The sequence below is a fragment of the Centroberyx gerrardi genome, chromosome 5 (assembly GCF_048128805.1).
Source record: "Centroberyx gerrardi isolate f3 chromosome 5, fCenGer3.hap1.cur.20231027, whole genome shotgun sequence".
Taxonomy (NCBI): domain Eukaryota; kingdom Metazoa; phylum Chordata; class Actinopteri; order Beryciformes; family Berycidae; genus Centroberyx; species Centroberyx gerrardi.
In genome coordinates, this window is record NC_136001.1 from 1976757 (window position 1) to 2004386 (window position 27630).

Sequence of the window (27630 nt, forward strand, 5' to 3'; positions counted from 1 at the left end):
CACTAAGGAAAATAGTCCTAAATGAAACGTGAGGTATGCAAGTTACAGAAGAACGTATGTTTTTAATAATAAAACCAAATCTCAATAAATAAACATGGCAGTATTCTTAAGTAATTCTCGGGACAGCGCTGTGTCTGTATCTCAAATCTTCACCAGGTTTCCATCTCAGTAAAACAGTAGATGACCACTCCCGCTAACTTAGCAGCAAGGCAGTCTGGAGCTCAGTGTAGTAACAGAAGGTATTTTCTGTGCAGTGTTTTCTCTCTCGCTTCACAGCAGAAAGCCTCTCACCCACCCACTCTTGGCTTTCTCCTTCCTCTTCTTCTCTTGGTATTCTGAAACTCTCTTGTAAAAGAAACCTGAAACAATACAGTGAAACAAAGTTAGGGGAACAGTAGTGCAGATGTTGGAACATCCCTTTGTGTCCTCTGGGTGCTGCTTTAAAAACTTAACAGTGCAAGAACCAGGGACTCATTGATTCCCAGTGCCATTAGATTATTTAATTTACACATGAAATCTTGTAGCCTCTTGTGCCTCTAAAACAACCGTGTTTTTATGACAAATGGCTTTTTGTGGCACTATTTTTAGCTATTGACTCCCTGTCTGGTCTTGTATGGTACATGTTGTGATGTTGTTATGGATTTTACTGTGTTTTTATTGTTTCGTGTGATTCTACTACAAGCCCTGTCTACACACCAAATTTCCCTAACAGGACAATACGGTTTTGAAATATATTAAAATAACTGAAAATTGAGTTGAATTGACGTTCCCATTATTACCAAACATTTTGATAAAGGATTGCTCATGTTTAAGGTTTTGGTTCCATACACATACCTTGCATATAAAATGACAGCATGACAGGTGTTAAAGTGCAGACTATCAGCTTTAATATCAAGGCATTTTCAGCCATATGGACCGTTAAAGAACTACAGCCCTTTTGTTGTTTATGATCCTCCATTTGAGCATGCCAGAATTATTTGTACAGATTGATTTTATATTGATCAAGAAGTCATTTTACAATGTGGTTGAAACTGTAACTACAATGAATGTGCTTCCCATAACCAACAGCAGACAATATGTTAAGGTCAGGCTCTCTTCCATGCCTTCATGTATTTCAGTATATTAATGAAGAAGTTAGCTGTAACTGTTTGTATGGAGTACATGATGTGCTAAATTGAGTAGACAAATGCCGACCTAAAATCATTTGCTCCAGCTAAAGAACTTAAAGACAGCCAAGAATAACTTTGATTCTTCTATGGAACTGTCAAAAATTATAGTAACTCTTAAAAAATTACAATTAAGGATTATTCAAATGTACATAAAATGAAACTTCATTTCTATGTTTACAGAAATACAAGGACTTTTTTCTAATTTTGTGAGGTGGGTGGTTGCATAGCACAACCTTGGCTGAACTGGTATCTGCAATAGATTGCATTTCTGGGAGAGTTTCAACAATGGTAAAACAAATGTTCAATGTAAGAGATTATTTCCTATTAATAACTAGCCCAGTATGTGGATAGTGTGTGTGTTGCTGGCTCGTCTTCAAACCTTCCTGTGTGGCCGGCTGCTTCTCGAGCTCCTGGATGAACAGGTCAAACATCTGGGTCTTGATGAAGTCCTTGACAAAGGGCCGGTAGGCTTTGGACTCGACCGCCTTGCAGAAGCTTTTCTTCTGAAAAACTCCGGGCCGCCCGGCTCTGCTGCGATGTATATGATTTGACACGTGACCCACCGTCTTGATGAAAAATGACACAAAGGCCTCTGACACAACTGTGTTAAAGTCCTCTGGAGCTAGATAGGGAAACGGGCAAAGGGAAACGGGCAAAGTTCAGAGGTGATGAAACTTTGTGGGGAAATTGGGTCATTGCAGCAGCAAATAATGATAGGATACAGCAGTGAAAATACAAATACAATATCAGCACACAGACAACTGAAGATAAAATAAGCAATAAAAACTAAGAAAATTAAAAAACAATAAAGCAATAAAATAGAATGTAAACAATTGTGAGGTTATAAATGTATACTGATGTGCATTTCAACACATTAAGACTTATTTTGATCAATTCTTACTATCTGTACTTCTTACAATCAATCCATGTAGATTGTTTATGAAATTTAGAATGAGAGTTTATGGAATGGTGATTCTACTGGTTTACATCAGCATTACTAAAAATACAAACAAGCCATATCTTAGTTAACAGAAGTGCCAATTTTTTTGTCAATCTCAGACATGTAACCTGGTTTGTTAGTGAAAACTTACTTTGCAGGTTTCTCAGTTTAAAGAGAGAAACCTTGGCAAGTCAGAGGGAGAAGTGAGATGAGATGTTTGCTTCTTGCAACATCTTAAATCATGAATCCTGATCATCCCTGGTCATCTTCCCAACAATTTCAACTAGATGAAATTTGAATAACATATACAGTATGTTTGCTGTATTTGCTAAATTACGAAAGAGAGTATTTACTCATATGTTGGGAGCAGTGACATGGTACAAAATCACAATCTCTGGACTGGATCTGAAGTCTCTCAGCAACAATGCCGATCCATTATCAATGTTGCCTTTCAGTTCATTAAAAAAGGTGGCAGGTCTGTCAGTCGGCATGATCCGCCAACACAGTTTTAATGTTGATGAAGACTCACTGCAGCTTTGTGTCCTGGCAGCAAGGGCCTCCAGTAACTCCTGCTGGAGCTTCTCTGGCAGGATGCTGCCTTCATCACCAATCTGACAGAAAACAAAGATGCTTTAAAAGAGAACTCCCCCCTTGGATCTTACAATGTTACACATCAATCTGTGATGTTCAATGCATTCCAGTAGTTATTTTGTACTTTTTTGGTGTACACACTTTCCTTCAACATGCAATGTACTAAATTACTGTGCCAGTGTTGTCCTGTATAACTAATCCTGTCCGGACAGGGCTATGTTTGCCCCAGACAGGATAAAATTCCCATGTTTTTATATAAAATATATGCACTTAAAAAGGACATAACAGCATTTTTGCTGAATTGTTTCTAATGAGACATTTTGATCAGATTCCACAAGTATGCATTAATGTGAGTAATATAAATATAATAATATAAACATATTAATTATTATCATTATGGGCTTCAATGGAGAGTTTTAGTGTGTCATGGTCTTAATGCTGTTTCAGAGGCTTTTCCACCAATACAATCCTAGCGGAAACACTGAATACTTTCAATTGACTTATCATTATCGCCTTCAAAAGCCCATATGGGTTGAACTCTACTCTGGAGTGAAATAAAGAGGATGCAGTCAGAGGTACAGACACAACAGTGAGGTTAACACACAGCTATGACCATGTGATGGAAATGCTTTGCACATTTCCACCCAAACGGCTTTCAAATAGAAATCATGGGAGTGATACAAGTTTAGCCCTGTAATGAGATAACATGATAAGAGATAAGTGGTTGGATGGTTTTTTTTTTAACTTGTTTTCCTAGTTTCATGGAGTGTGTGTTTGTGTGTGTGTTTTTCACCTAAATACTTACACTAGTTATGAATCTGTCCTTTGCTTTAGCTGACAAATCCACAATCAGCATCTGTTGAAAGGCCAGCAGAAGACAGCTTAAAAACCACAATGCTCTAAGTAGGTTCAGCCCATAGTCCAGACAATCAGTACGTCTGTAGCCAGGATGTCAAAACTACACCCAGCCCCAAACACTGGGAAGATATTACAGAAAATAATAATTTACATGATTTCCTAACATAAAAACCTTACTTCTATCAAATGTTTTCTGGCAGAAGTAATTAGGCTCTTGTTCATGGGGGAGCATGCCTCTGGAGGACCCCCCTAGATAGGTGTGTTCCCCCAGTGAATGCCAGCCATTGACACCACTGATCCTACCTATCTTACCTATCAACACCAGTGTTAAGGCCCTGACACACCAGGCCGACGGTCGGCCGTCGGGCAATGTCGGGCCGTCGGTAAGCGTCGGTGTCCCTAGTTTTTGCGGTGTGTCCCGCACCGTCGGCACTAGTCGGACCCTGTCGGCGTGTTTTCGGCCGATTGAGCATGTTGAATCGGCGTTGGAGCCCGTCGGTGAGAGAGATCACTCTGATTGGTAGTTCGTGTTTTGCCTCTGGATGATTGGACTGATAAATTCCTTCAACATGTGGAACTGAACAGGAAAGAGCCGAGCGAAATTTTTAAAATCGGAGGTTTCATTTATCTCCAGCTCTCGAGACAGGTTCGGGAAAGCCCCTTGAGCCTGTCGCTGGAGTATCCATGATTTCACCCATTTAGTGCGGTTTCTCCTTATTTTTCGCCTCCGCCTCTTCCTTTCTTCTTCCACAACCAAAAGACCAAGGGTTGACAACGCCAGTGCCATTTGCAACTTCTTATCAGACATAAAGTATGGAGAGTTATTTCCCCTCACGCAGGCGCAGAACGTATGTGCTAGTTGGCCGTCGGGTGTAGTCTTTGCGGTGTGTTCAAGTGCAACTTTTTGGACCAGACGCAGGCGACGTGAGGCGACGCAACAGTCGGCCTTCGTCGCCGCTGGTTCTTTGAAGTCGGTTTGGTGTGTCAGGGCCTTTAGACCCTCAAGCAACACCATCCCCCCCCCCAGTCTCCCGATTGCCGTCATCGAGCAACTCCCTCCATATTGGTGCCAACACACACAAACGCAGACTTACATCACTCTGGTCATCAACATGGTCCAGCATGTTCCTCTGGACGCCCAGTAAGTATGGTGTGGGTGCCATGACAACGTCCATTAACACAGTGGGAACTATAGAGATGAAGGTGTGTTGCCATGTAAATGGGTTGAGCAGCGCAGCAACAGCATGGAGCACCTGGGATAAAGTACTGGAGATATAACACAGAGACCACTGTTACTAAACGAGCACATTCTCGCTAATTTGGACCACAAAAAACAGACCAAAACAGGCACAATGCCCGTTGTAGTCCTGAATGTATTTGAAACTATGCTTATGGTACATAGTAGTAACATATTCTTGGTGACTCAAAATTAATGACTGGTTTGTTATGTACATTCCGAATTAATATAATTACATAAAAAGGAATCAAACACACGTGTAACACTTCATGTATTTCTCCATTGAGTTCTGACAGAAAGCTCAATAAAAGTCTCTTATTTGGTATATTTTGAGAGTTTTGTTGTGCTCTGTGCATGGCCGAGGCATGTTTACGCCAGGTCACTGTCCAGTCAGGTGAGCCCACATGGAATAGGAATCTGGACCGCACCTGGGGAACACAGGGTAGTGACACAACAATACTCTGGCTTTGTTCACATCTGCACATCCTGAGCTTGATTAGCTTTGCTGGGGTCATCTGCGTTTTACGATGAGGAAGTATGATTGATCCACAGCACTTCACCACAGGTGATCAGTGGGGCCAAAGGACTCACCACTGACTTTAGCAGGGTGACTCCACCATGACAGAGGAGGGTTGACCTCTCGATGTCCCTACATGTAGCCCATCATAGTTACCATCTAATAATATTGACATTTTAGCATCTGTTTCCTCTACATGAGCTGATGCTGATGCTCCAATTTGGTTTGCCTGAAAGAAAGTCCTTTCCAGCACCAAATTTCAGAGCAATGAAGGAAATGACTGCTGCAAGATGACTAAGATGACTATGGTTTCTAAATTATCGTGTGCTTGTGAAATGCAACTGAACCAATGTGTTAATTCAATGAAGGAACAACATGTTCCCTAACCCAGGAAAAAAGCAACTGGACTATAGGTTTGAAAACACACAAAACCTTAATTTATCAATTTTCCTAACACAACATGACTCTTAAGGTACTTAAGAAACACACACACCTAAGTTCATCAGCACTGAAGATGATGCGTCGCTCCATGACAGCGGAGGCAAAGACGTGCAGCACTTCCTGGTCAGACAGGCAGCCAAACAGAGTACTGAAGTCCACATGCTCTAACCAGGAGTCACATGGTCGTGTCAGACTGATGATCTACACACACACACACACACACAATTATTGAACAATGAACTCAAAGCTGAACCATCTCAATTTCTGACTGTATGGATATAAGGATATCACAAGTCTACACACCCAAATTTTAAACACCTTGATTGTGTAAGTTTGCACACCCTTCAATTATAGCTGCATTATGCAAAATTTTTACGCAACAAATGCGCAACATCAACACCATGGTTGTTAGCAAAATATTTTTTAACAAGTACATAATTTGTGATGAGCTGCGACCTGCTTGACTCACTCGGGATTAGAAGCTACTGGCTTCTTTGGGCCTCTGGGCCTTCACACAGTGTTCAAATTTGGTGAACTTTGATTTGCCAGCCAATAGAAACACTTGTTTGGCCATGCTGACCTCCAACATGGATTATTTTCTGTTGTTGTAATGTACAGTTAATGTTAGCTTGCTAACCACCAGTGTTGGGGGTAGTAACGCATTAGAGCAATCGGATTACTTTTTTGTGGTAACGAGTAACTTAACGCATTTAATTTATGTAATCAGTTATTAGTAACTTTCTCAAGCTTACATTTAGCTACTTTTATTTTTCTTTCAAATGGTTAAATGTTTAGTTAGTTCAAATTAAAAAAAAAAAATTCAAGTATTGTGCTACATGATGCTATTAAAAGCAGACTATACAGCAGGCTGGCGGTGCGGTGGAGGCTTGTAGGTTACGACTCGCTTTCAGAATGAACACAACAATAAACTTGGAAATATTCAAATTACTTTGAACTGTTTGAAGAAATGGGTAAGAACATTATTGTTAACTGCTAAATTTAGCATTCACTATCATACCTAAGATTTGAATTGAAAGCACTTGAGCACTGTCTGCTGTTTATTTTGAGACCAGACAGGATCAGTTAAGGCTTCCTCTGTGATCTGACTATTTGCTGTGGAACCAGGTAAATGAAAGCTACCTTGATGTTTTCTTTAGATAACAGTAGATTGTTACTTAGTGATGATTTCTATACAATAATAGTGATGACATCAGCAGATGTTTTTTAAAGGCATGATTTTAAGTGGGTAACGTGAAAATACTTTAACAAGTTACTTTTAATAAAGACTAACTTAGTAAAGTAACTAGTTATTATTTAGGGCAAGTACCTAAGTAAAGTAACTAGTTAGTTTCAAAAGTAACTTTCCCCAACACTGCTAACAACATAGCATAGCATCAGAGTCGATTGATTGCTACTTAGCTTTGTTAACTGGCTAACCTAATGGCATAGAATAGGAGTCGATTGATAGCTAGTTAGCTACTTAACCAGCTGCTAAACAATGAATAAAGATTGATGCGAGGTTCTTCACAAAGTGTAATTTATTGTAGAAACCATGGTAGCTATCTTCTAGCAGTCTCCTCTACCACAAGTTTAAAATGCCCGCTCTAGAGTGTGACATAAAGCATAACGTCACATCCTTTTTCGTTGTGATGGGCGAAGAGAACTTATTGGGTTAGGCTTAACCCTAACCACATGGTATTAGAGGGAGAGTGACAGATCACTTCTTGATTATGGTCTTCACTATAGAGATTAAACAGCAGAGGGGAACTGGGTGCTGCACAAATGACAACCATAGTTGCTGCCCATAGGTCACTGTTGTAGTCACAGGCAAACTGTATCCAAGTAAGATGGATGGTTATCCCATGGTCCATGACATAATGTCAACTCTGCTGTTCTCTCTGTGGTGTTTGCTGTGTTCAGGGGTAGATTTAAGGCCTTTGAAGTCTTTTTATATTCCTCTCCTCATCTGAACCTTTCGACAATAACATCTTTAAGATTTGTGTTAGCTCATTGTTGTCAATGCTCGTCTCTGCACACTGATATACCCTATGCAACAACAAACCGAGTCCTCGTTTTAATTGATCAAATTAGAATCACTTACATTGATTTCAGTTGGAGGCAAATTAGATTTGTGCATGCTTTGTAATGTGATTAGTTAAATCTGAACACAACACCCCCTAATTATAAGAGGTGTACACACTTATGCAACCAATGTTTTTCATTTTTAAACACATTGTCGAAAATGAGCAGGATTTTGTTTTTACCTTTATTTTGTTATAATATCCAAATTAATGTTAAGTTTCATCTCAAGCTTAAGGCAATAACAACTAATGAGGACTTTTGATATCCACTGTTATTGTATGAATATGCCTAGATCAAGCAACAGTCGATAGGGTAGGACCATGAGGTTAGGTGAAATATGTGCCATCCTTGCCTCAGTGCCAGATTCGGGGATGAAACTCTTGATCTTGACAGTGTCTCCCGGTGCAGGGAAGGGGGCTTCCCTCAGACTCTGCATGAAGGGGTAGATCATTGCCATGGACTTCTGTCGACGTTTCTCTACCTCATCAAAGATCTGGAGAAACCGGTGGGAGAAACACAATACTGTCAAAATACACTAGGTGGACTAAGTGTACAGTAGACTCCTGGATTAACCTCATTCAGTCCTCCAATATCCCATAGTGAAACATGTTCAGAAGACTGATGTCTTATTCCCTCACCATAGTACTTACATAGTACTACTTAAAGACTTAATGAGATCATTCATAAATTTAAGAAATCATACAGGTCCTCTCTTGGAGAACAATTTAAACTGGATACAGTAAACACTGCTTAGCAGTTTGGCCATAGTGTCTCCATAGTGTCCACTTACTCTCTATTAACCGTCTAAGTTATTGTATACATGTAGTTCTTTTTTTGTTTATCCGGTGTAGTGACACCAGTTGCGTAACACAGATGCACAGGCACAATGTCACACAATGTCTCATGGGCCCACCACACTCAGACAATGAAACTCAGAACCTTACCTCCAAAACATTGAATTTTGTGTGATTTCATTATTAAATCTTGATTTGAACTTGATCTGGTATTAACCTTGATTTAATATCGATTCTTTCTTTATCCGATTCAGGTTCTGTACTTACATATAAGAAATAAATGATATCAAAAATATCATGTTTGATATCATTCTTCTCAGGAATGACCAACATATTCAGTAGGCTTTGTTGTATTGATGTATAATGCCTTGTGTGAATGCAGGACTAGAACCCGCCTGTCAATTTGAATTGACCAATGAGAACAAATCACAGTCAGACTTGAACCTCTGACACCACCCCTGCCCTTCCATCTATAAAACATGGATTAAACACCCCATTATTCTTGGATTTCCACAGCCTTGACAACACATGGCATGCTATCAAACAAATCACCAAACTTCCCCTTGGATTTCAACGGTCTTGCCAGAGACATGGCATACTGTCAAAGAAATCACCATAACTTGACCTCTGGATTTTGATGGCAGCCAGACAGCCATGAAAGGAGTTCTGATAGTGGCCACCAGGCCAACTGTCGAGGAAACTAAGATCACAAACCACAGCCTCTCATCAAATACACAACCAAACTCAACTAATGCCTCAAGCCTACAGAACCAGAATGGACTCAAGCCAGGACGGCCACGTCATCTTCAGTAAGCATAACCTGACTCAGTAATGCTCATACCGGCAGAATCAGTTGTGTTGAATGCTCAATTGGAACAACTGAGCTAATGTCTTAAATAAGCCAATCCTTCTCCACATAATGAGGCCGCTAAGCTGTTTGTGATGAACTTTTTGGCAAAGAGGTATGTTAACAAATAATTTGATGAAATTTCAAACGGGGCTCCTAGGAGCAGCTATAATGTGACTGAACTGCATGAATTATATCTCTTTTTTTTTTATTATTATTTTTTATTGAGTGAGTAAGGGTCTGAATACAATACATTCAATCTTTCAACATGTTACATAATCATCATTTCTTCAAGAAATCAAATTTCATGATTTGACCCTGTTTGAGTTGCTCATCCACAAATATCATACAGCCACCTATGGTTGTCATCACAGGTAATATAGCATCCCACCCACACAAACATATACACACTTATCACACATACACATACACACGCAAACACACACACACACACAACACACAACAAAACAGAACAAAATAAAAACGAAAACAGGGTTCCTTAAATTTTATGGATGCTGGGTGATTGTGATTTTGCGGCTCCACTATCTACAGAGCTTCGTAAATTGAGCTCCATATCTTGTGAAATTGTTTCTCTTTGTTGCTGTCCTCCGACATTGTCCTTTCAATACTCAAGTAATATTTCATTAATGTTTTCCATTTTTGAAGTGTAGGTGCTTCTTTATTTTTCCAGTTTTGCAATATTAGCTTCTTATAAACTAATGACGAAAAAAGAATTTGCCATCCAGTTGGGTATCTTATTTTCCCAACATTTTGAAAGAGACAAATCATTGGTGAAAATGCTACTTTACAATTACAAGTTCTTGAAATCCATCTTTCAATGTTCTCCTAAGTCTTTCTAATTTTCTCACAATACCAAAAGGCATGTATGAGGGAGTCACTCTGCGTGCCACATTTTAAACATCTATCAGAGGAGCTGGGGTCAAACTTATGAATTTTGTCTCTACTATAGTATATTCTTGTCATTAATTTATACTGTATTAGACGTAAATTTTCATTAGTGGTAATTTTATATGTGAGTTGTAAACATTCCTTCCATTTCTTTTTTGCATCTACCATACCAAGATCTTTATTCCATTTGTTATATATATTTTGTAGCAGTTCTTCACTGCCCTCAGCTTTGGTAAGAATATTGTGTACAGCACCTACTAATCGTCTCTTTTATCCCTTGTATTTAGAATTTCCCCTATCTCAGTTGAAATTCTATTTCTGAGGTCAAAGTTATCTGTTATCCAGTTTTTCAATTGCAAATACTTAAAAAATTCTATGTCTTTTAGTTTATATTTATTCTTTAGTTCCTGAAATGAGAGTACGGAGTTATGGTTTATAATATCCGATAATTTCTGAATTCCACAGTTTATCCACTTCTCCCAGTGTAGTTGGGCGTTTTGAATAGTTATTGATGGGTTATTCCAAATTTGCATATGTTTGGGGATTTCTATTTCTTGACCTAGTATTTTTTTTTTATTGTTTTTTTATTGTAAGCATTTAATGTACTATTAATTACAAAATTTACTGTTTGGATTTTTTGCTTGGAGAAAAGAGCTAGAAGAAAACTATTAGGCTGTAACTGATGATTTTCAATATCTATCCACGGTTCCTCATTTGTATTGTTAATTATATGGTCGATATAAAACATTTGAGCTGTTATGCCGTTAGCTGTTATGATAAAGCTCCAAATTAGGAAGGTTTAGGCCTCCCTCCTCTCGAGGATAATGCAATAATTTTCTCCTTAATCTGTGAGCTTTATTAGACCAAATAAACGAAGAAATAAGTGAGTTCACTTCTTTAAAAAAAGATTTTGGTGGGGTAATAGAAATAGTCTGAAGTATGTATAGACATTTTGGCAGCCACATCATCTTGAACAGGTTTATTCTACCTATTAAATTAATCTTCAAATCAGATCACCTTTCAATGTCTTGCTTAAGGTCTTTAATTAATGGGAGAAAATTGTCTTTATACAGCTGTAACTTATCTGCACTAATATAGCAACCGAGGGATTTAATATTCCTTGTTTGCACTTTAAATTGTTTTAAATTTTCCAAATTATTTATACTTTTGTCAATTACTATTAATTCTGTTTTCCCTTCATTCATTTTATAACCTGATAGCTGCGAAAATTCTGTCATAATTTCAATTACATATGGAATGGAAGTGTTTACATTACTTAAATAGAGTAATAAGTCATCAGCAAATAAACTAAGTTTGTATTCCTTCTTACCAATTGTAATGCCACTTATTTTTTCTGTCTGTCTAATTTTTTGAGCCAATGGTTCGATTGCTAATGCAAACAGGGAGGGCGATAAAGGGCATCCTTGAGCTGTGCCTCTACTTAAGGGAAAGGGTTCAGTAAGAATTCCATTTGTATACTTGTGCCTTTGGTGATTTGTAGATTGTTTTTACCATATTAATAAATTTCACTGGAAAGTCATAAACCTCTAGCACTTTATACAGATAAGACCATTCAACTCGGTCGAAAGCTTTTTCTGCATCAACCGCCATTAATGTTAAATCCTTCTTATACTTCTTTGCATACTGTATTAAAGATAGACATGTTCTAGTATTGGTTTTTAAATCTCTGTTTTGTATGAATCCGGTTTGATTATGATGAATAATATTTGGTAAGATTTGTGCTAGTCTGTTATTTATGACTTTAGTAATAATTTTTTTATCACAGTTGATTAAACTAATAGGTCTGAAATCAGAGGGCCTATCACAATCTCTGCCTGGCTTCGGTATTACAGAAATAGTTGCTAGGTACATTGTTTGTGGGAGCGTGTGATTTTTTTGAGTTTACTACTTAAATAGAGGATTTATGCTTGACCAAAATTGTGAATAAAATTCTATTGGGAGGCCATCCATTCCTGGAGCTTTTTTTAAAGGAAAATTATTAATAGCAGATTTAATTTCTGTACAGGTAAGGTCCTTATTAAGTTCTTCTTTTTGCTCCACTGATAAGCGTTTCAAATTAAGTGATTTAAGAAAGGGAAGAGGGTCATGTTCTTTTATTTCTGATGTATATAGGTTCTCATAAAACGATTTAAATTCTTCATTAATGATCTGATTATTTCTATAGACTAAATCTAATGTTTTATTTTTTAGAGATATGGGTTGTCTCTTTAGAACCTTTTTGACTAATGAGGTTAGATGTTTACCCGATTAGCAGAAATATAATTAAGTTTGTTGGAGTTATGTCTGAAGTCATTAGCTTTTTTGAGTAATAAGCTGTCCAGTTTTAATTTCAATTCCTGTAATTCGGTTCTACTATTGACTTGTATCTTATGTTTTTTCTCTAAGATATTTATGTGTTCCCTCAGTTTGTTTATTTCATTATCCAGGTCTGCTTTCCTTTTTGCTGCAAACCCTAACATTATTCCTCTTATGTATGCCTTGAATGCATCCCAAATTATACCAATTTCTGGTCTGTCTTGAAGGTCCCCCCCCATCTACATTGGTTTGGATAAATAAATCAATATGTCTTTTAATATGCTTCAGAAATTCAGTATCCATTAAATATTTCCTATTCATTCTCCATATCCTATGAGACAATGTATTTTGTTTCGGGGACATAATGCATGTGACTATGGCATGATCCGATATTATAATGTTGTTAATTTTACTCGATAGTACCCTGTCCAGGCCTGTCTTAGATATAAATAAGTAATCTATTCGACAATAACTATTTTGAGGGTGAGAAAAATATGTGTAATCTATTGTATTAGGATGTAAAGTTCTCCATATATTCTGCAGTTCATTAACAGAAAGAAATTTCAAGAGTTTTTTAGGTGGTTTAATTTTCCTGTTTTTGGTTGAGCTATCATAAGAACTAAATATATTGTTCAGGTCTCCCCCTATTATGATCACTCCTGTTGGTGAACTGTCTAACACAGTTTGAATTTTACTTAAAAGACATATCTGAGGTGGGAGGATTGTAGACATTAATAAGAGTGTAAAGTTCTCCAAACATTTCACATTTAACTATTAGGAATCTACCATAGATATCTGCGTGTTGGGAGACCAACTTAAATGGTATCCTCTTGTTAATTAATATTCCCACCCCTCTACTCCTAGAAGTAAATGCAGCTTCAAAGGCCTCCCCCACCCATTGCCTCTTAAGGTATTCTATTTGCCCTGCTTGTGTGAAGTTGTGAAGTGAAGTTCCTGTAGAAAAACAATGTCGGAGGACAGTTTTCCCAAATGATATAAGACTTTATGTTTTTTTATGCCTTCCTGTAATCCATTCACATTCCAGGTTGCGACTTGGAAAGTAATCGGAAGAGTTTGTACAGGATTTTTATAAGCCATATTCTATATCAGAGTCAAGAGTAATAGCTTTAGAGATAGAGCCGCAGAGATCACACCAGCTGGAAACAAGGGAACCTAACACAAACTCATAAGGAAACACCTTAGAACTTAAAAACACCCACACATACACAAACATGTAGACACATATTACAAACACAAAACACCACAACCCCAAACATATTCCCCCCCCATATCTATCTTTTAGGAACATGATTTATTAGAGCTATAACCCCTACTCTATCTTGCCGTGCAAAGCAATGGTCTAGATACATGCTCACACCCACACACACACCCACACACTCCAACCTACAGGTACACACATACATACGTACAAGCACACCTGTCTCTCCTCATTCATACAGAATAAACTTAAATTGTAGCCCCACATATTACAGAATTAACAGAAAATTTACCATGACTAATTTAAGACACTACTGGTCTGATACTACTGGTCTTATAGGGACAATCAAGACATTAAAAAAAAACAGAGAGAGAGAGAGAAAAAAACAAAACAAAAACAAAAACAAAAAAAAGCGGAGGTCCCTCTAAAGGGGTTACGTCTGTTTATCTTAAGACAATAAAAAAGGAAATCTATTTACTTCTCAACTATTCTTGTTTGACATTTGAGAGATTTAATTTTGCCAAAAGTAGCCCACTCTTCCAGCAGATGCAGGACAAAAAAGGATTAAAAAGTAAATGACTAAGTAAATAAATAAATAAACTACAATTTCAATGTAGGCTAATGTTCTGAGTCAATGTATTTATTAAGCGTTCAACAAATCCTTGTTTCTAGTTATCCATTTCACACTTCAATCCAACCAAAAAAAAGAAAAAAGAAAAAAAGAAAGGGAAACCTATAAATGGAAGGGATAACTAGTGAGAATATAGATTTCTTAGTGGGGTTACATTCTCTGAAAGCAAAAATGAGAAAGTGGGAGAACAGGAGAGAGATAGAGAAAGAGAGAAGGCGGGAGAGAGGGAGAGAGAGAGAGAAAGAACGAAACAACGAGAGGAGGAAGCCCCAACCCATCTATTCCCGTCAGATTGGCCACCCTCCAATACCATACGAATCCTCAGATGCCCCCCCGCCCCATCCCCATCCACCCACTCGTCCAGCCAGCTCCTCCTTAGCTGTTTCCCATCAAAGATTTCTTTTATATTATAAATGCCCTTTACAAACAGAGGCAAATGAAGAGAAAGGAAACAACACCAAGGAGCGGCAACATTTCACCTTACAAAATTACTGAAGTCCGTGTGTGCGTTAATCAGTCCATAGTTCCATGTTTCATATTGTAAAGTAGTTTTTCAATGCATCTCCCTTAATTCCATTAGATCAGATTACTGTGTCAATTGTCATTATCAGTTCCTTTGATTCTTTACTTGAATTTGTAATTACATTTGGCCAAAGTTCAGGTAAACCCCATCCATTTACTTTAGCATGGCCCCGTATAGTATAATCTTATCAGTTCATATAAGATATATACTCTTACCAACCGTTGTCTTGCCTCAATCCTTGAAATCCCATTATGAAATCAGTCAGTTAATGGATGGGTATTTTCGTTTCAACTCCCCTTTGGCCTCTTCTAGGGATCTGAAGCTCATCACTTTCCCTCCGTCCTCTACACATAGAGTAGCCGGGTGTCGTATATAGGTCTGGATATCCAGCCGGTGTAGTTGTTCTCTTAACGGCCAAAACTCAGTCCTCCTCGAACAAAGCTGATTTCACCTATTCGACTTATAGTTGTTCTCTCTTTAGGACGTGGAGAAATAAGTTGATATATGGAACTTTTTAATGAGTTTTAATCCATTGTTTGACACGCCATCAGGAGCCCTTAGCCCTTCCAACCTCTCACATCGCGCATGCTCGCTCCATGAATTATATCTCACTGACTGTTCAGCAACAGATATAGACTGACAGCAATTTTCTGCTGGTTTTTCATCATCTATATATGGATCCCGAACTTGTATTGATAAGTGATGCTTGATGGACTTGTTGGAGTTTCCTATTGATTGGTTATGTCACTGAAGCCCCTCCCCCTTTCCTGATTGTTTTTTTGATCATCTACTCATCCAAAAGGTGCACTGGCATGAGTGACACCTCATTGGACTAAGAGACTAGGGGACTATGAGACTGTAAAACAGTGTATGATGAATTTGCCAATTTCCACTACCGATTTAGTATAATATAGTTGCTAGCAAAAAATAGCGTGGAAAACAAGGGGCAAGGCACGTAGCATAACTTGCTTGGGTGTAGCTCACCGAAATTTCTTCAAAACAGTGCAGTGTGCACTGCGTGCAGCTCGCTTTTCCAGGCAACAGACTCGGCAAAAAAAGAAAACACAGTGAAGCAAAAAAGTTTTCTTCAAGCCCATATGGCATGAGAAAGTCTCTATTGCCGTTTCACCCAGCTGATCTATAACATTGTTGCATGTTGACTCCACATCTAAATGCCGGATCTAAAAACGCATCTGGTGGCATGCTTCAACAACTGAGCATTTGGGACCTACCAACTGACCAACAGACAGAGTGACTTATATTAGCTGCTGGCCACAGCTAATAAAGCCCAGGTTGAAAATAACTGGAATTATCCTTTAAGGATGAGAGGGTTTTATTTCTGGTTTTATTTCGAAATTGAAAAAATTATTATCGTTTTTGAGAGTCAGCAATCTAACTCCCTGCGGCACTTCCATCCACATGACCAAAAGTGCTGAACAGAATGACCGACCGACATTGCGATCCATAGAGCCGCTGCTGTCGCAGGGCTAAAAAGAAATCTATAATATAAGCACGCAAATAAAATATAAAGTAGGAAATAAAATTTTAAAAATAAATGGGAATAGTAAAAATAAGAAAACAATACAAACAATAAAAAAAATAATATTAACAATTATGGCTTTATGTAAACATATGCTGCTGACAATTTCAACACTTAGACTGCAGAGTGGCAGGTATCGGAAAGATTATTACAGATGTTACTGACACTATTGATATCTAAATCTAGGTATGTATAAACACATTGGCCATATTCTAAATATATTGCTATATAAATACATTTAAAATAAATATAAACATGGTAAAAATAGCCCTAAATAATAATGCTTTGGACTGGTTAACAGGCTGACTCATTATACTGTTTTGCTCCTCAGAGGGAACTCTGGCTCATTATACTCCCTTAGGAAAATGTCAACTCTTGGCTATTGAATGTCAAGTAGAGACCAAAACGAGTTCAACCTGTTTTCTTTTAACATGCGCCCACAACACGCATATACTCACACAACCTGAGCTGTGTTTTACATGACTAAACAATTTCAAAGGGGAAAAAAATGGCATGTGTGGTTGACAACCAATTTATAAATGCTAGAATATGAGAGAGAATGTTTGCACTTTCTATAGGATTCATTTGTAATGGATCATGTGAAAATGTAAGGACATTGTGAAAGTAGTCAGCATCTTTGTGTGTGTGCCTGGATCTCACCTTAGAGAAGAGTCCAAAACAGGCCACTTGGCTAATGATGCAATAAGCTTCTGGAGGCCGCGCCCCATTGCCATGAGGCTTCAGGAAGTTAACACAACAACAGACAGTATCATGAGAAACATGAGAGAAACCAAATAGCCTCAAGTACATAAAATGAGTTTAAGTGTAAAAACATACAACATGGACATACAGTATGTGCCCCATTCACTCACCAATAATCTCCTGCAATAGCCATTCCTCCTACTGCCATCAATCTCTGTCAGAACAAAGGAGAAGGTCTCACTGGAGAGAAGGAAAGAAAGAGAAGGCATGAGAGACAGCAAAGAGATTAATGCAAAAACTGACTCTTCCATGAGTTTAAGTTGCACCTGTCTTAATTTATGTACGTTGCAACTCTAGACTCCCCTGTGGAGCCTACAAATGTTTTTTTGGAGATATTTTGACAAACCCCATTTAGACTGTCTGTTAGCAGCAAGAGGCCTAGCAATGGGACTTTGAGAGTCAATATTCTCTGTGTGTCCAAGTACTACAGGCATGTAAGAGACATTATATATATATATATATATATATATATATATATATATATATATATATATATATATATATATATATATATACATATATACATATAGGTCCAAAACTGCCAAACTTATCCTTCAATGTAGATCAACTGACTAAATTTGATTAAATCCATTCATGGCCACAAGAATGACACAGAGCAAAGATGTTGACAGTGTCTACAATTATCAAGAAAACTTATTTATAGGGTGCTTTTAAAATAAAGTGCTTTACAGATAACAAAAGACACAAAAACTGATAGAGCAAGGATTGTAAATACAAGAGATAAAATAAGTACATCACAAACTTACAAGGCAACAGTCAATATGTTGTCCCCCACAAATGATGAAGTCCCCCGTCCAGGCCAATCAGTACCAAATACTGTATGTCACCTTGTTTTGAGCTGTAATTGTAGTTCCCCCTTAGGCAAATTAGTATAATTTTGAATCCTAAAATGCAGCGGTGAGATGCATAATTTCCCCAGGTTTTGTCAAAACCAAATCAGTGGTATCTGACATATTGCACATGACACATGGAGCGAAAAAACTATGACTGAGCCTTTGCTGTCAGAGCTCCCAAGCTTTGGAACACCCTGCCGGGTGAACTCAGGCTAGCCAGATCAGTATCATCTCTGAAATCACTTCCCAAAGCATACTTGTACAGGAAAGCATTTTTATCATGTTCTTTGTGTCCTGCTTTATCCATGATTGTAATCCTGTCTGTCTCCTTTCTATATTATTTTATTTTATTAAAACCCATTAAATTAGATTCAAAGCATGTGTGATATCCACTGCATCTGGATGTACCAGGATGGATGGATGTCTTTGTGTATTTGTAGTTACAAAACCTGTACTTTTGTACACCTTCCTTTTATATCACCAAAGGGAGCTCCCTGTTTTAAGACTGCCAACCCTACTACAGGCTTTGTTTAAGTTTTGATTGTGTTGATATGTTGCGATTTGAAGAAAATACAGCCACTTGAACTTCTGTTGTGTTGTGATATTAACAAAGACTCTAATACCCACAGTGCCTTGCAGGGCAATAAGGGAACTCATTTTTGTCACGCTGTGGTAACCTGTTCATTGCTAGATATTATCTTGATTTGTACTATATCCAAATGAATATGACAAAAGTCTGATTTAATGGATTTTCATTTCAGGCTTCAAGGGAATAAAACTAGAAAAGCTGAAATTAGGTGTAGGCTTTTGATATCCACTGTACCTAGACTAACGCCTTGACTGTATGAAGCATTATGAGTTCCAACACAACTGGGATTGAGGCCATTCAAACGCACAAGTGCATATGCAGAGAAGCAGTGACAGAGCAGAAAACCAAGAGGTTGGGTGCCTGGTTAAACCGGTTTGTCTGTGTCAGAACATGAAGAAACTATCTGTCCCCATTAAAGTCCAAACTGTATTGTTACCTCTTAGGTAGGACAGTGAGAAACTAGGTAGATAATGTCACCTGATGACAGTACACAGAACGTGGCTGTATACAGCAGACACACAACAATTATAAGAGTACAATAGAAAGATCCAGACATAGTGTAGTCTATGACAACAGATGCAGTATTTTGTACCTATGATATTCTGTTAGTGGGGCCCAGTCGACTCCCTCAGGGAAACAGAACAGTGTGATGGCTTTCAGTGACTTCTCCTCCTCCTCCCTCTGGGAATGACACATGTCTGTTTGCTACAACACACACACACACACACACACACACACATACATACACATACACACAGAGTGTGGCTGCAGTTATCCATTTGCAATTTTTTGAAGCATACAACAGATATCAGAAGTGTTCACATTTTCACATTGTCTAGTTTTGAAGTGCCTTGAGGCCTGAAAACACAGGGTTAGGGTTAGGGTTAGGGTTAGATTTAACGCGTGTGTAGATGTTTGATATCCACTGCATCTAGAAAAACCAGTTTGTCTTTGTGTATTTATGGTTACAAAACCTGTACTTTTGCACAGCTGCCTTTTATATCACCAAAGGGAGTTCTGTGTTAAAGACTGCCAACCCTACTACTGGCTTTGTTTAAGTTTTGATTGTTTGACAATGTTTTCCATTCTCAAATTGATCACCTGAGCTTTCAGACAAAGGACCTAATTTATAGATAAGTAAGTAGTAAGATGAATTGTGATAAGCGTATGTATAAAGTCGGTATAACGGTTGGTGGTAATACTGGAACTACAGCTTACTCACTCGTCAACGTTACAGTGTAACAGTTACGGTAACAGTTATTCATCCTCGGACACTCCAGTGTCGAAAGATAAGAGTACAAAATGGTTTATTTACAATTCCACAGGTGAATCCAAGAGACAGCACTTGTTAAACAAAGGAGTAAAAATCTGAATAACTGTAGCAAAGTAATGGCAATGTGATAGTGTTAAGAAAACTGTATAGCTCCAATCCACTCACATATATCCAACCGTCACAAAATGTCTGTCTAAACGTACAGTTTTTATCTTTAGAAACAAACAAATGCAAGACACAGGCTAGGGAGTTTCTTAAAGAGACACTACACATCTTTGAGAACAATACATCGTTCTCAAAGATTTATTATTACTAAAGTTTCCATACAAGGAACTAGGCTATACTACACTAAGCAAAGAGGTAAATAATACTCATCCACAGGCAATTATTTGAGGGAATTTGAGGAAAACAGGTTAATAGGCAAGTATATTAAAGGCTCTGATATGTTGCTCTCCACAGGTAATAACTAGATTTAGAGTGAAGCTAAGAAAGGATAGGACGGTTAAGTATTTAGATACTGTAAGTATTAATTCTATTCTAGGAGAGGGAAGAAAAAACTGAAAAAATCTCTAATATATCTATATATCTAATATATCTCTAATATAGGTTTGGCTCATACAACACTAATTGAGCTCCAATCACAGGACAAAATTGCAAAGCTTGTTCAGGGGCGCTCAAATGGTTAATTTGTGATTCATAGATTGAGGGTGCGTACAACAGACATACACAATTTTCAGTGAGTGCAGCCCATTTTGTAAATATTGCTTACGTCCATTTAAAAAAAAATGTGCGTATGTTAAAGTTACAGATGAAGTTCAAGAACGTTTCTATAAATGAGGCCCAAAGTCACGTGACAACTAAACAGTAGTTATAAAAAGGTCTGTGCAAGTTGGTAAGGTATTGACACTATAATGCAAAAGACCAATGTTTAGAGTGAAAAAGCTTATTTTCTATTATAGCATAGGAAAGTACATCTAGAATCAACTACCTAACTAACCAGCCAACCTTTGGGAACTGATAGATGATCTGCGGTTCATAGGAGCCCTCCAGTTTCCTGCGCCGCAGACTGACCACCACTAGGTACTCAAAGAAGAACTGGCTGCTGGAGTGCGTTTGGTCCTGCGCTGGAGGCGCCGAGTTGGGTGAGCAGGTGGCGGCTGACTCTCTTTCATCTCCTAATCCATAAGCAAAAAGTATATAATTTAACGTAGGGGGGAAAAAAAGAGATAGATTTCTGTGTTCATGAAGAAAGAGGAATTGAGCGTTCAAGGCTTTAGTTGCAGTTTTGAATTGACTGCTCTTGCATTATGAATCACACCTTATAGTGTTGGACTATACTTTTATAGATCTTATTTCTGTTCTTCTCAGCCAATCGTTGCTTGATTGAGAGGACAGTTAGAATGATTAATAATGGACTAAATGGTGTTTGGTATGAATGCTTCACTATGCATGTCTTGAACAGTTATGACATTTTTTCAACAATTTTTAAATTAAGGCATCACACACCCACACACAGACATAGACAACAGAGAAAACAGGTGAACCAGCAGGAAACTACTAGGAACTAGGACTAGGAAGTGGAGTTTGCCTCTGTATTTGTGGGAACAGTGAAAAAGCTGACTTGTCCATCTGGTTATGTCACCATGATACACAAACACATAATTGCAGAAGACTGTGGCTAAGTCCCAGAAGCTGAAAAACCAAGCGCATGTTTGTCTGGTGACAGTATGACAGTAGTGATGATGCATTTCTCTGTTCTTACTGTAGCTGGCAAATTTTGCTTTTGATAGATATAAACAAAACATAAGACATGTCAGTAGGGTAAAGGGGTATTTTAGCGAAAAGCAAAGCCAATTTATTTTCTGCATAAGGACATACACAATTTGTCCTTTGCATGCCCTTTGAGAGGTGACAATTTGTCCTCTTAGTGATGTCATCGGGAAATGAAAAATAATATCAAGCAGAAAATGAAACAAATAGCATAGTTTCAAGCAGGGTTAGGCAAGGTTTTTTTAAATTTTTTATTTAGTTTCAGTTCTAGTTTTAGTCTTTTAGTAGGGGTGGTATTTTTTAAAAAGGTATAATGATAGAATTTCAGAACAGGTATTGTGCAATACAAACAATAAATCATAAATACATGAAAATATAATTTTTCCAATACCTCCTTAACCTAACTTTGGGACCACTTGGTTTCATCGTGCACAAATGAAATGTACAAGCAGGCTCAACAGCAATCTGAATTCAGAGCTTAAAGCCTTGAATGAATTAATCACAGACGGCTCTTTATCCGTCGTTGCATCTTTTGTTTTGGAACCATACTTCGGTGGTTAGATATTACGTAAAACACATCATGGAGGACACAAGAATGCACAAAAACGCATATCGAGAGAGAGTCCTGGTTTTCCATGCTACCACCTAGTTAATGGCATTCACCTGGTGTCCCAGGTCTAAACCAGTTCCTATTAGATGACTAGAATGACAACCAGAAGGGCTGTGGGTCCTGAAGACTGGAATTGGGAACCATTAGTCTATAGTCATACTACATTAGAAAGTTGTTTTATATACTTTGTTCAGTAAATAAGTGAACTAAGGGTTGGAGGAAAAATCTTGGAAAATGAATTGCACTGATGGTGGATACCAAATACAGTTGAACTGTATTATGGGTGAAATGCAGCGGGTATGGGTGGGTGAGTAAAGTGAACAGATCGCATCAGTACTGAATAAGGCAGGAGCAGTGTTTTCCCATCATTACTCAACCAATGGCTGGTTATTCTCAGTAACAACTAACTAGCAAAAATGTAGCCCCTCAAATGCAGAGAATCATGTTCACCATAGATTTGGTCCATATTCAGTTTCAGATCATATTCAGATCAATGTTTAAGTCAAAATAAGGAATAAATCCATCACTTATTGACTGTTCAAATCAAAATACAAACTCTAACAGTCACTGCTACGTGGCTGCAGCATTATATCATTTGTCATCCCGTACAAACGCCTGTCTACATGTGAGACTAATGATGCTGGTTTAATATGGTGTTAACATGACCAAGGACTGGACTGGCATTTATCAAGCAGGTGCTGACATCCAAGCAGAACAGACAGATCAAAAGGAATGAGATGGTCAGAGACGTTACTGTCAAAAAAAATAACTCACTGTCTCTGGAGAGCTTCTCCTGTAATGAAGTAAACATGGAACTGAGACGCTTCATTGGTCCATGATCCCTAGAATCCAACTCAGATACACCAGACATACTGGACCCTGCAGAGGAAGGAGGGAGTTATTACGGGAAAGGACTGACGGAAGTGTCTGTGGAAACCTCCGGGAGTTTCCCCCATATGCTGGTAAGTCCCAACAGGAAGGAGGATGCCTGTCCAATCAAGCCAGACCTAACATGACCATCAAAAAGTTTTGGGTTCAAGACATCAAGACTTCGGTTTGCAGACAGGGTTTAAAATAAAAATACACAAAAGAGCATATTATTACAACAATTACAACACAATACAGACATAACAGAAGAGCATTATAAAACACATCATAAATCAATAGATTGTCACAACATACACGGAGGGCTGAAGCCTAAAACTACCACAGATAGACAGACACCCCCATTCATACCTGTGGGCAATTTAGTCTCCAATCCACCTAACTGTGGGAGGAAACCCAGGAGAACATAGGGAGAACATGCAAACACCACACAGAGAGGACCAGGAATCAAACCTTCATCTACAGCAGGACATTCTCACTCCTAGTTTTGCATTTTGTATTAGGCCCGTTTAGGCTATATGAACATTTGTGATATGTAAAGAACAGATAATATCCCATGTATTTTGACTGAAGCCTATTTGTTGACAGGTGGCATGGATTGACGGAGTGCAATGCATGAAAATATTGCAAACCAGTCCATCAAAAAAGTTGAAAATAGTTGAACTTTTGACAGAGTGCAGGTAATTGTCATTCGCTAACCGACCAATCAAATTTCCAATTAAAGACCGCTTCAAAACGTTTCAAGACACATCCACAACAACCCAACCTAGGTGGTTTGATCATTATCATTACTGCAATGACATAGAACATTATGATTCCTCCACCTATATATCATATCAGTTGTTCTACTCATTTAAGTGCAGAAAATAAAAAAGCAATTTTGCTGCCTTTTGCATTTGGGTTAAAAAGGAAAGAGAGATTCCTTTTTGCTTTCAGTTTGTCAATACAGAGGAGTTAAGTGTTGCAAAGGTGTGGACAGGACAGGCTCTGACTTCCGCACAGGACGGACCTCCATTTCAGAGTAAAAGCCTTAGTGTTTGTCCATTTGAACCGAGTTGTGAAACGGTAATGACCAAACTTGTCGGCCCGTAGGTTTGAATAAATAACGTTAAAACTACACTATAAAGTTTTTTTTAAGCTTCACAGTTTCTTTTTTACGTAAATGTAAAAATGTAGCCTACTTGAGAGACCAGAGTTACATCAGAATAATGTTTTATTTTAAAAATGTCTCCAGTGCTCTGAAAACAATTCAACCTCATCTACAGGCTCATAATCATGTGCACTTGGATGTCTACCCCCACGTTTACTAAGTGGATTATTATTATTATTATTATTATTATAATTATTAGTTATCTTACCACAGTATGTCAGACTGAATCAATTCAATTCAGATGTGTATTTATTGACCTAGAGCCACAAGAAACAGCTCTATCCCCATTCCTTTTCACTTTTTTCAATGGCGCAGCCAAGGGCATCACGGGCAAATTCAGGTCAGTCAGTCAGGTAACGCTTAGTGAGATGTTGCTTCGTGAGGTGGCCTCTAGAGGGCGTCTTTGACTAAGAGATGGCCTCGAGTCTCTTGACAGAGGAAACAAATCTAGGCTATATCAAGGGGGTCATTGGGCCAGAACGCACCGGTACGCTGTTCCAGGAGTGAATTTGGTGACGTAACGCGCGGTCCGGTTCTGAAAAAATAAATACAGAGCAGTAGCGGTAGTTGTACCTGTTTTAGGAGCTTAAACTACTGGCTTGGTTCGTTTTATGACCAAAGTTTTCCAGCTGGGCGGTGTTTGGACCTTAGGGCCAATCACAATGCTTAAAAACGGAAAACTCCACTCAACCGGGATGCCAGGCCACATTAAACAAATGCGTGTGTTGTGAAAATGTCGAGATAGAAGAAACTAGACATCATTTCATATTTTCAACCCAATGTGACTGATAAAACAATGTGTTCAAGTGAATTTAACTTTTTCTATGAAGTAGCACCGTTATGAGTGAAGCTAGGCTACCATATTTTTTCCTCTCCCACCATGTTGACATTCCAAAACAGCCCAATGGACAGAAATAATTGTGTCCGTTTTCCGACGGATCAGTGTGGCCGCAGCTAGTGGAATTCAACACACGTGCCGTGGGCCTGTACAGGTTCTGTACCCCTGATCACAGAGATAAACAGGAACTAGCCACGTAGGCTGAAGTTTTCTAATGCTGCTGCCCTAGTCAGCTGTATATTGCTGAGAGTGACTCAACATACCAGAAAGCAACCAAATTTTTGTGGAATGGTTGAACTTATTTTGCATTATTATTTGTTAGGATGTTGTTACATTTTTCCATGATGACAATCTAATTTCCCCCATTGGGATTAACAAAGCTCTAGCACTGCCATGACTTTTTCATTAATTTCCTGTTTACAGACTGGATGCAGCAGCAGAGTGTTGTTGACCCCTACAGTGGCCATATACAGGCAAAGCAATGTTGTGGAATTATTAAATGGGGCCATACTATTTAAGATAACTAAAGTCAACAGTAGAGCCATGTAGGCCTAAGTAAAAGAAATGTGTATCAGTCGAGGTCAGCTTGTCTGCTAGTAAACAAATCCATGTTTCAAGAATACAGCCAAGTTTAAAAAGATCACACAGTAGCCTACCATGGACAAAACCTTCAGTATGTATCCTATTAATTTGTATAATTTACGACTATGAACATTTGAGCTATTATATGGATGTCAGGGATTATTTTTCTCGAAAATAACAAAAGGATAGTCACCACACAAGTCACTGGCTCAGTGTTTTAACTGGCAGATCTCCGCAAATAAAAACTATAACATTTTGTAACAGATAAACAAGAGTAAAGCAAAGTGAAAATAAGATAAATATTTTTTTTTTCAGACCCTATATCATCAACACAATGGAATGAATCGTAATGTCCTACAAATGCACTGATCATGGAGCTACAATGTCATTTATTCAGTGTTGGTTAAAAATGATGTGAATCAAAACTATCGTTGTCTTCATTTGTTCTTGACTTGTTCCCTTGACGTCTGGTTCAACTAGCTTGTTACTTTTCTAGGCTAACGTTAGATAGTTTACTTAAAAGCAAGCAGTGAAGCTTAAAAAAAACTTTATAGCGTAGCTTTAAGGTTACTTACTCAAACCCACGGGCTGACAAGTTTCATTGCCACCCTCTTCTATGCTCTGTTCGGACAGGAAGAAAATTTACCGTTTAACAACTTGGTTCAAACGGACAAACAATAACGCTTTTACTCTGAAATGGAGTCAGAGCCTGTCCTGTCGTGTCCACACCTCCGCAACTTCACTCTGTATGACAAACTAAAAGACACAAACTTGGCAAAAGGGGGAAACGCACATCGCTCTTTCCTTTTCTGTGGTGTCAACTCAAATACAAAGAGCACCTAATGAGTAAAACAATTGGTACACTCGTGCCCGTGTATAGAAGTCGTGGACATTTTAATTTAGTTTGTAAATTCAGTTTGTAAATTCAGGTAGCTACTGGACCGGAATGATACTACTTGAAAATTTTAAAAAAATTAATGCGCCACTAGCAAGATTAATTAGAAGTTATGAAGGAGATCGAAACACTCACGTGTTTTCTCTCTCGTCATACTTTAGGCATGCCGGAGGCTTTGGTACGCCAGGGGATTCTCCTGGTCCGCAGCTGGATGATACCGCAAGTATCTAATACTGCGGAAGCCGACTATGTACCGACAAGTGAAGCTTACACAGGTTAGGTTACATAGCAGCAGGTGCACAGGTAGGCTAGATGACTACATAAATGAGCTATGCCATCACACGTAACCACAGATATATATCCACACTGGTCCTGTCCTGAAAAAAAAATGTGAAAAAGTTAGGTAACACAATTTGGTACACTTACTGTTATTTCACTTACATGTCTAGGAGAAGAAAGCATGCTATCTCGGTCCTCTTCAGCTCCGGGAGCTCGATCTCCAACGAGTGAACGCCTGACTGAGGTGACTGGTCTAATTTCGCGTAGCCACACCTCCATGTTTGGAGAAATTCAAGCAGTTGTTAGAAAAAGAAAGTTAGAATAGGGAGGAGTCGCTGTGGGCTGCGGGCGTGCTTCAAACCAGTGGCGTGCACAGACGCTCTAAGGGGCAGGAGCAAGAAATAAAAAAAGGGGCACCTCTTCAGCCCGCACCAACCCACCTGGGCTGAATTAGGTCACACACCATAGCTGTTTTATCTCTATGTCACACACACACTCACACGCCTTAAGCAAGAGTGTGTCTTTCAGT

The 27630-nt window shown here is 38.4% G+C and overlaps 1 protein-coding gene across 3 annotated transcripts; it reads right to left on the reverse strand.

The window, feature by feature from the left end:
- Positions 1-42: 42 nt before the first annotated feature.
- Positions 43-27320, reverse strand: dennd2db (DENN/MADD domain containing 2Db). 3 transcript variants are annotated; one of them, XM_078283884.1, is made up of 13 exons: positions 27264-27320; positions 23247-23351; positions 21098-21267; positions 19412-19524; positions 17487-17556; positions 17275-17352; positions 8188-8328; positions 5806-5954; positions 4653-4824; positions 3506-3556; positions 2639-2720; positions 1549-1791; positions 43-359 (listed from the first exon to the last, which is right to left on the reverse strand). In XM_078283884.1, the coding sequence occupies exons 2-13, from the start codon at positions 23341-23343 to the stop codon at positions 271-273; spliced, it is 1455 nt and encodes a 484-aa protein (XP_078140010.1). In that variant the 5' UTR covers positions 23344-23351; positions 27264-27320; the 3' UTR covers positions 43-270. The 3 variants fall into 3 exon arrangements, with proteins under 3 accessions (XP_078140010.1, XP_078140011.1, XP_078140009.1); XM_078283885.1 differs by having other exon boundaries at positions 27249-27269; XM_078283883.1 differs by lacking the exon at positions 27264-27320 and adding an exon at positions 26958-26991.
- Between the last annotated feature and the right edge of the window lie 310 nt (positions 27321-27630).

What these genes read in the sequence shown, in the direction of transcription:
- dennd2db (XM_078283883.1), bottom strand. An exon ending in TCCCCGAATCTGGCACTGAG is followed by an intron (nt 5,955 to 8,187) that starts GCAAGGATGGCA and finishes GTGTGTGTGTAG; the next exon opens with ATCATCAGTCTGACACGACC. An exon ending in GCAGCCGGCCACACAGGAAG is followed by an intron (nt 360 to 1,548) that starts GTTTGAAGACGA and finishes GTATTGTTTCAG; the next exon opens with GTTTCTTTTACAAGAGAGTT.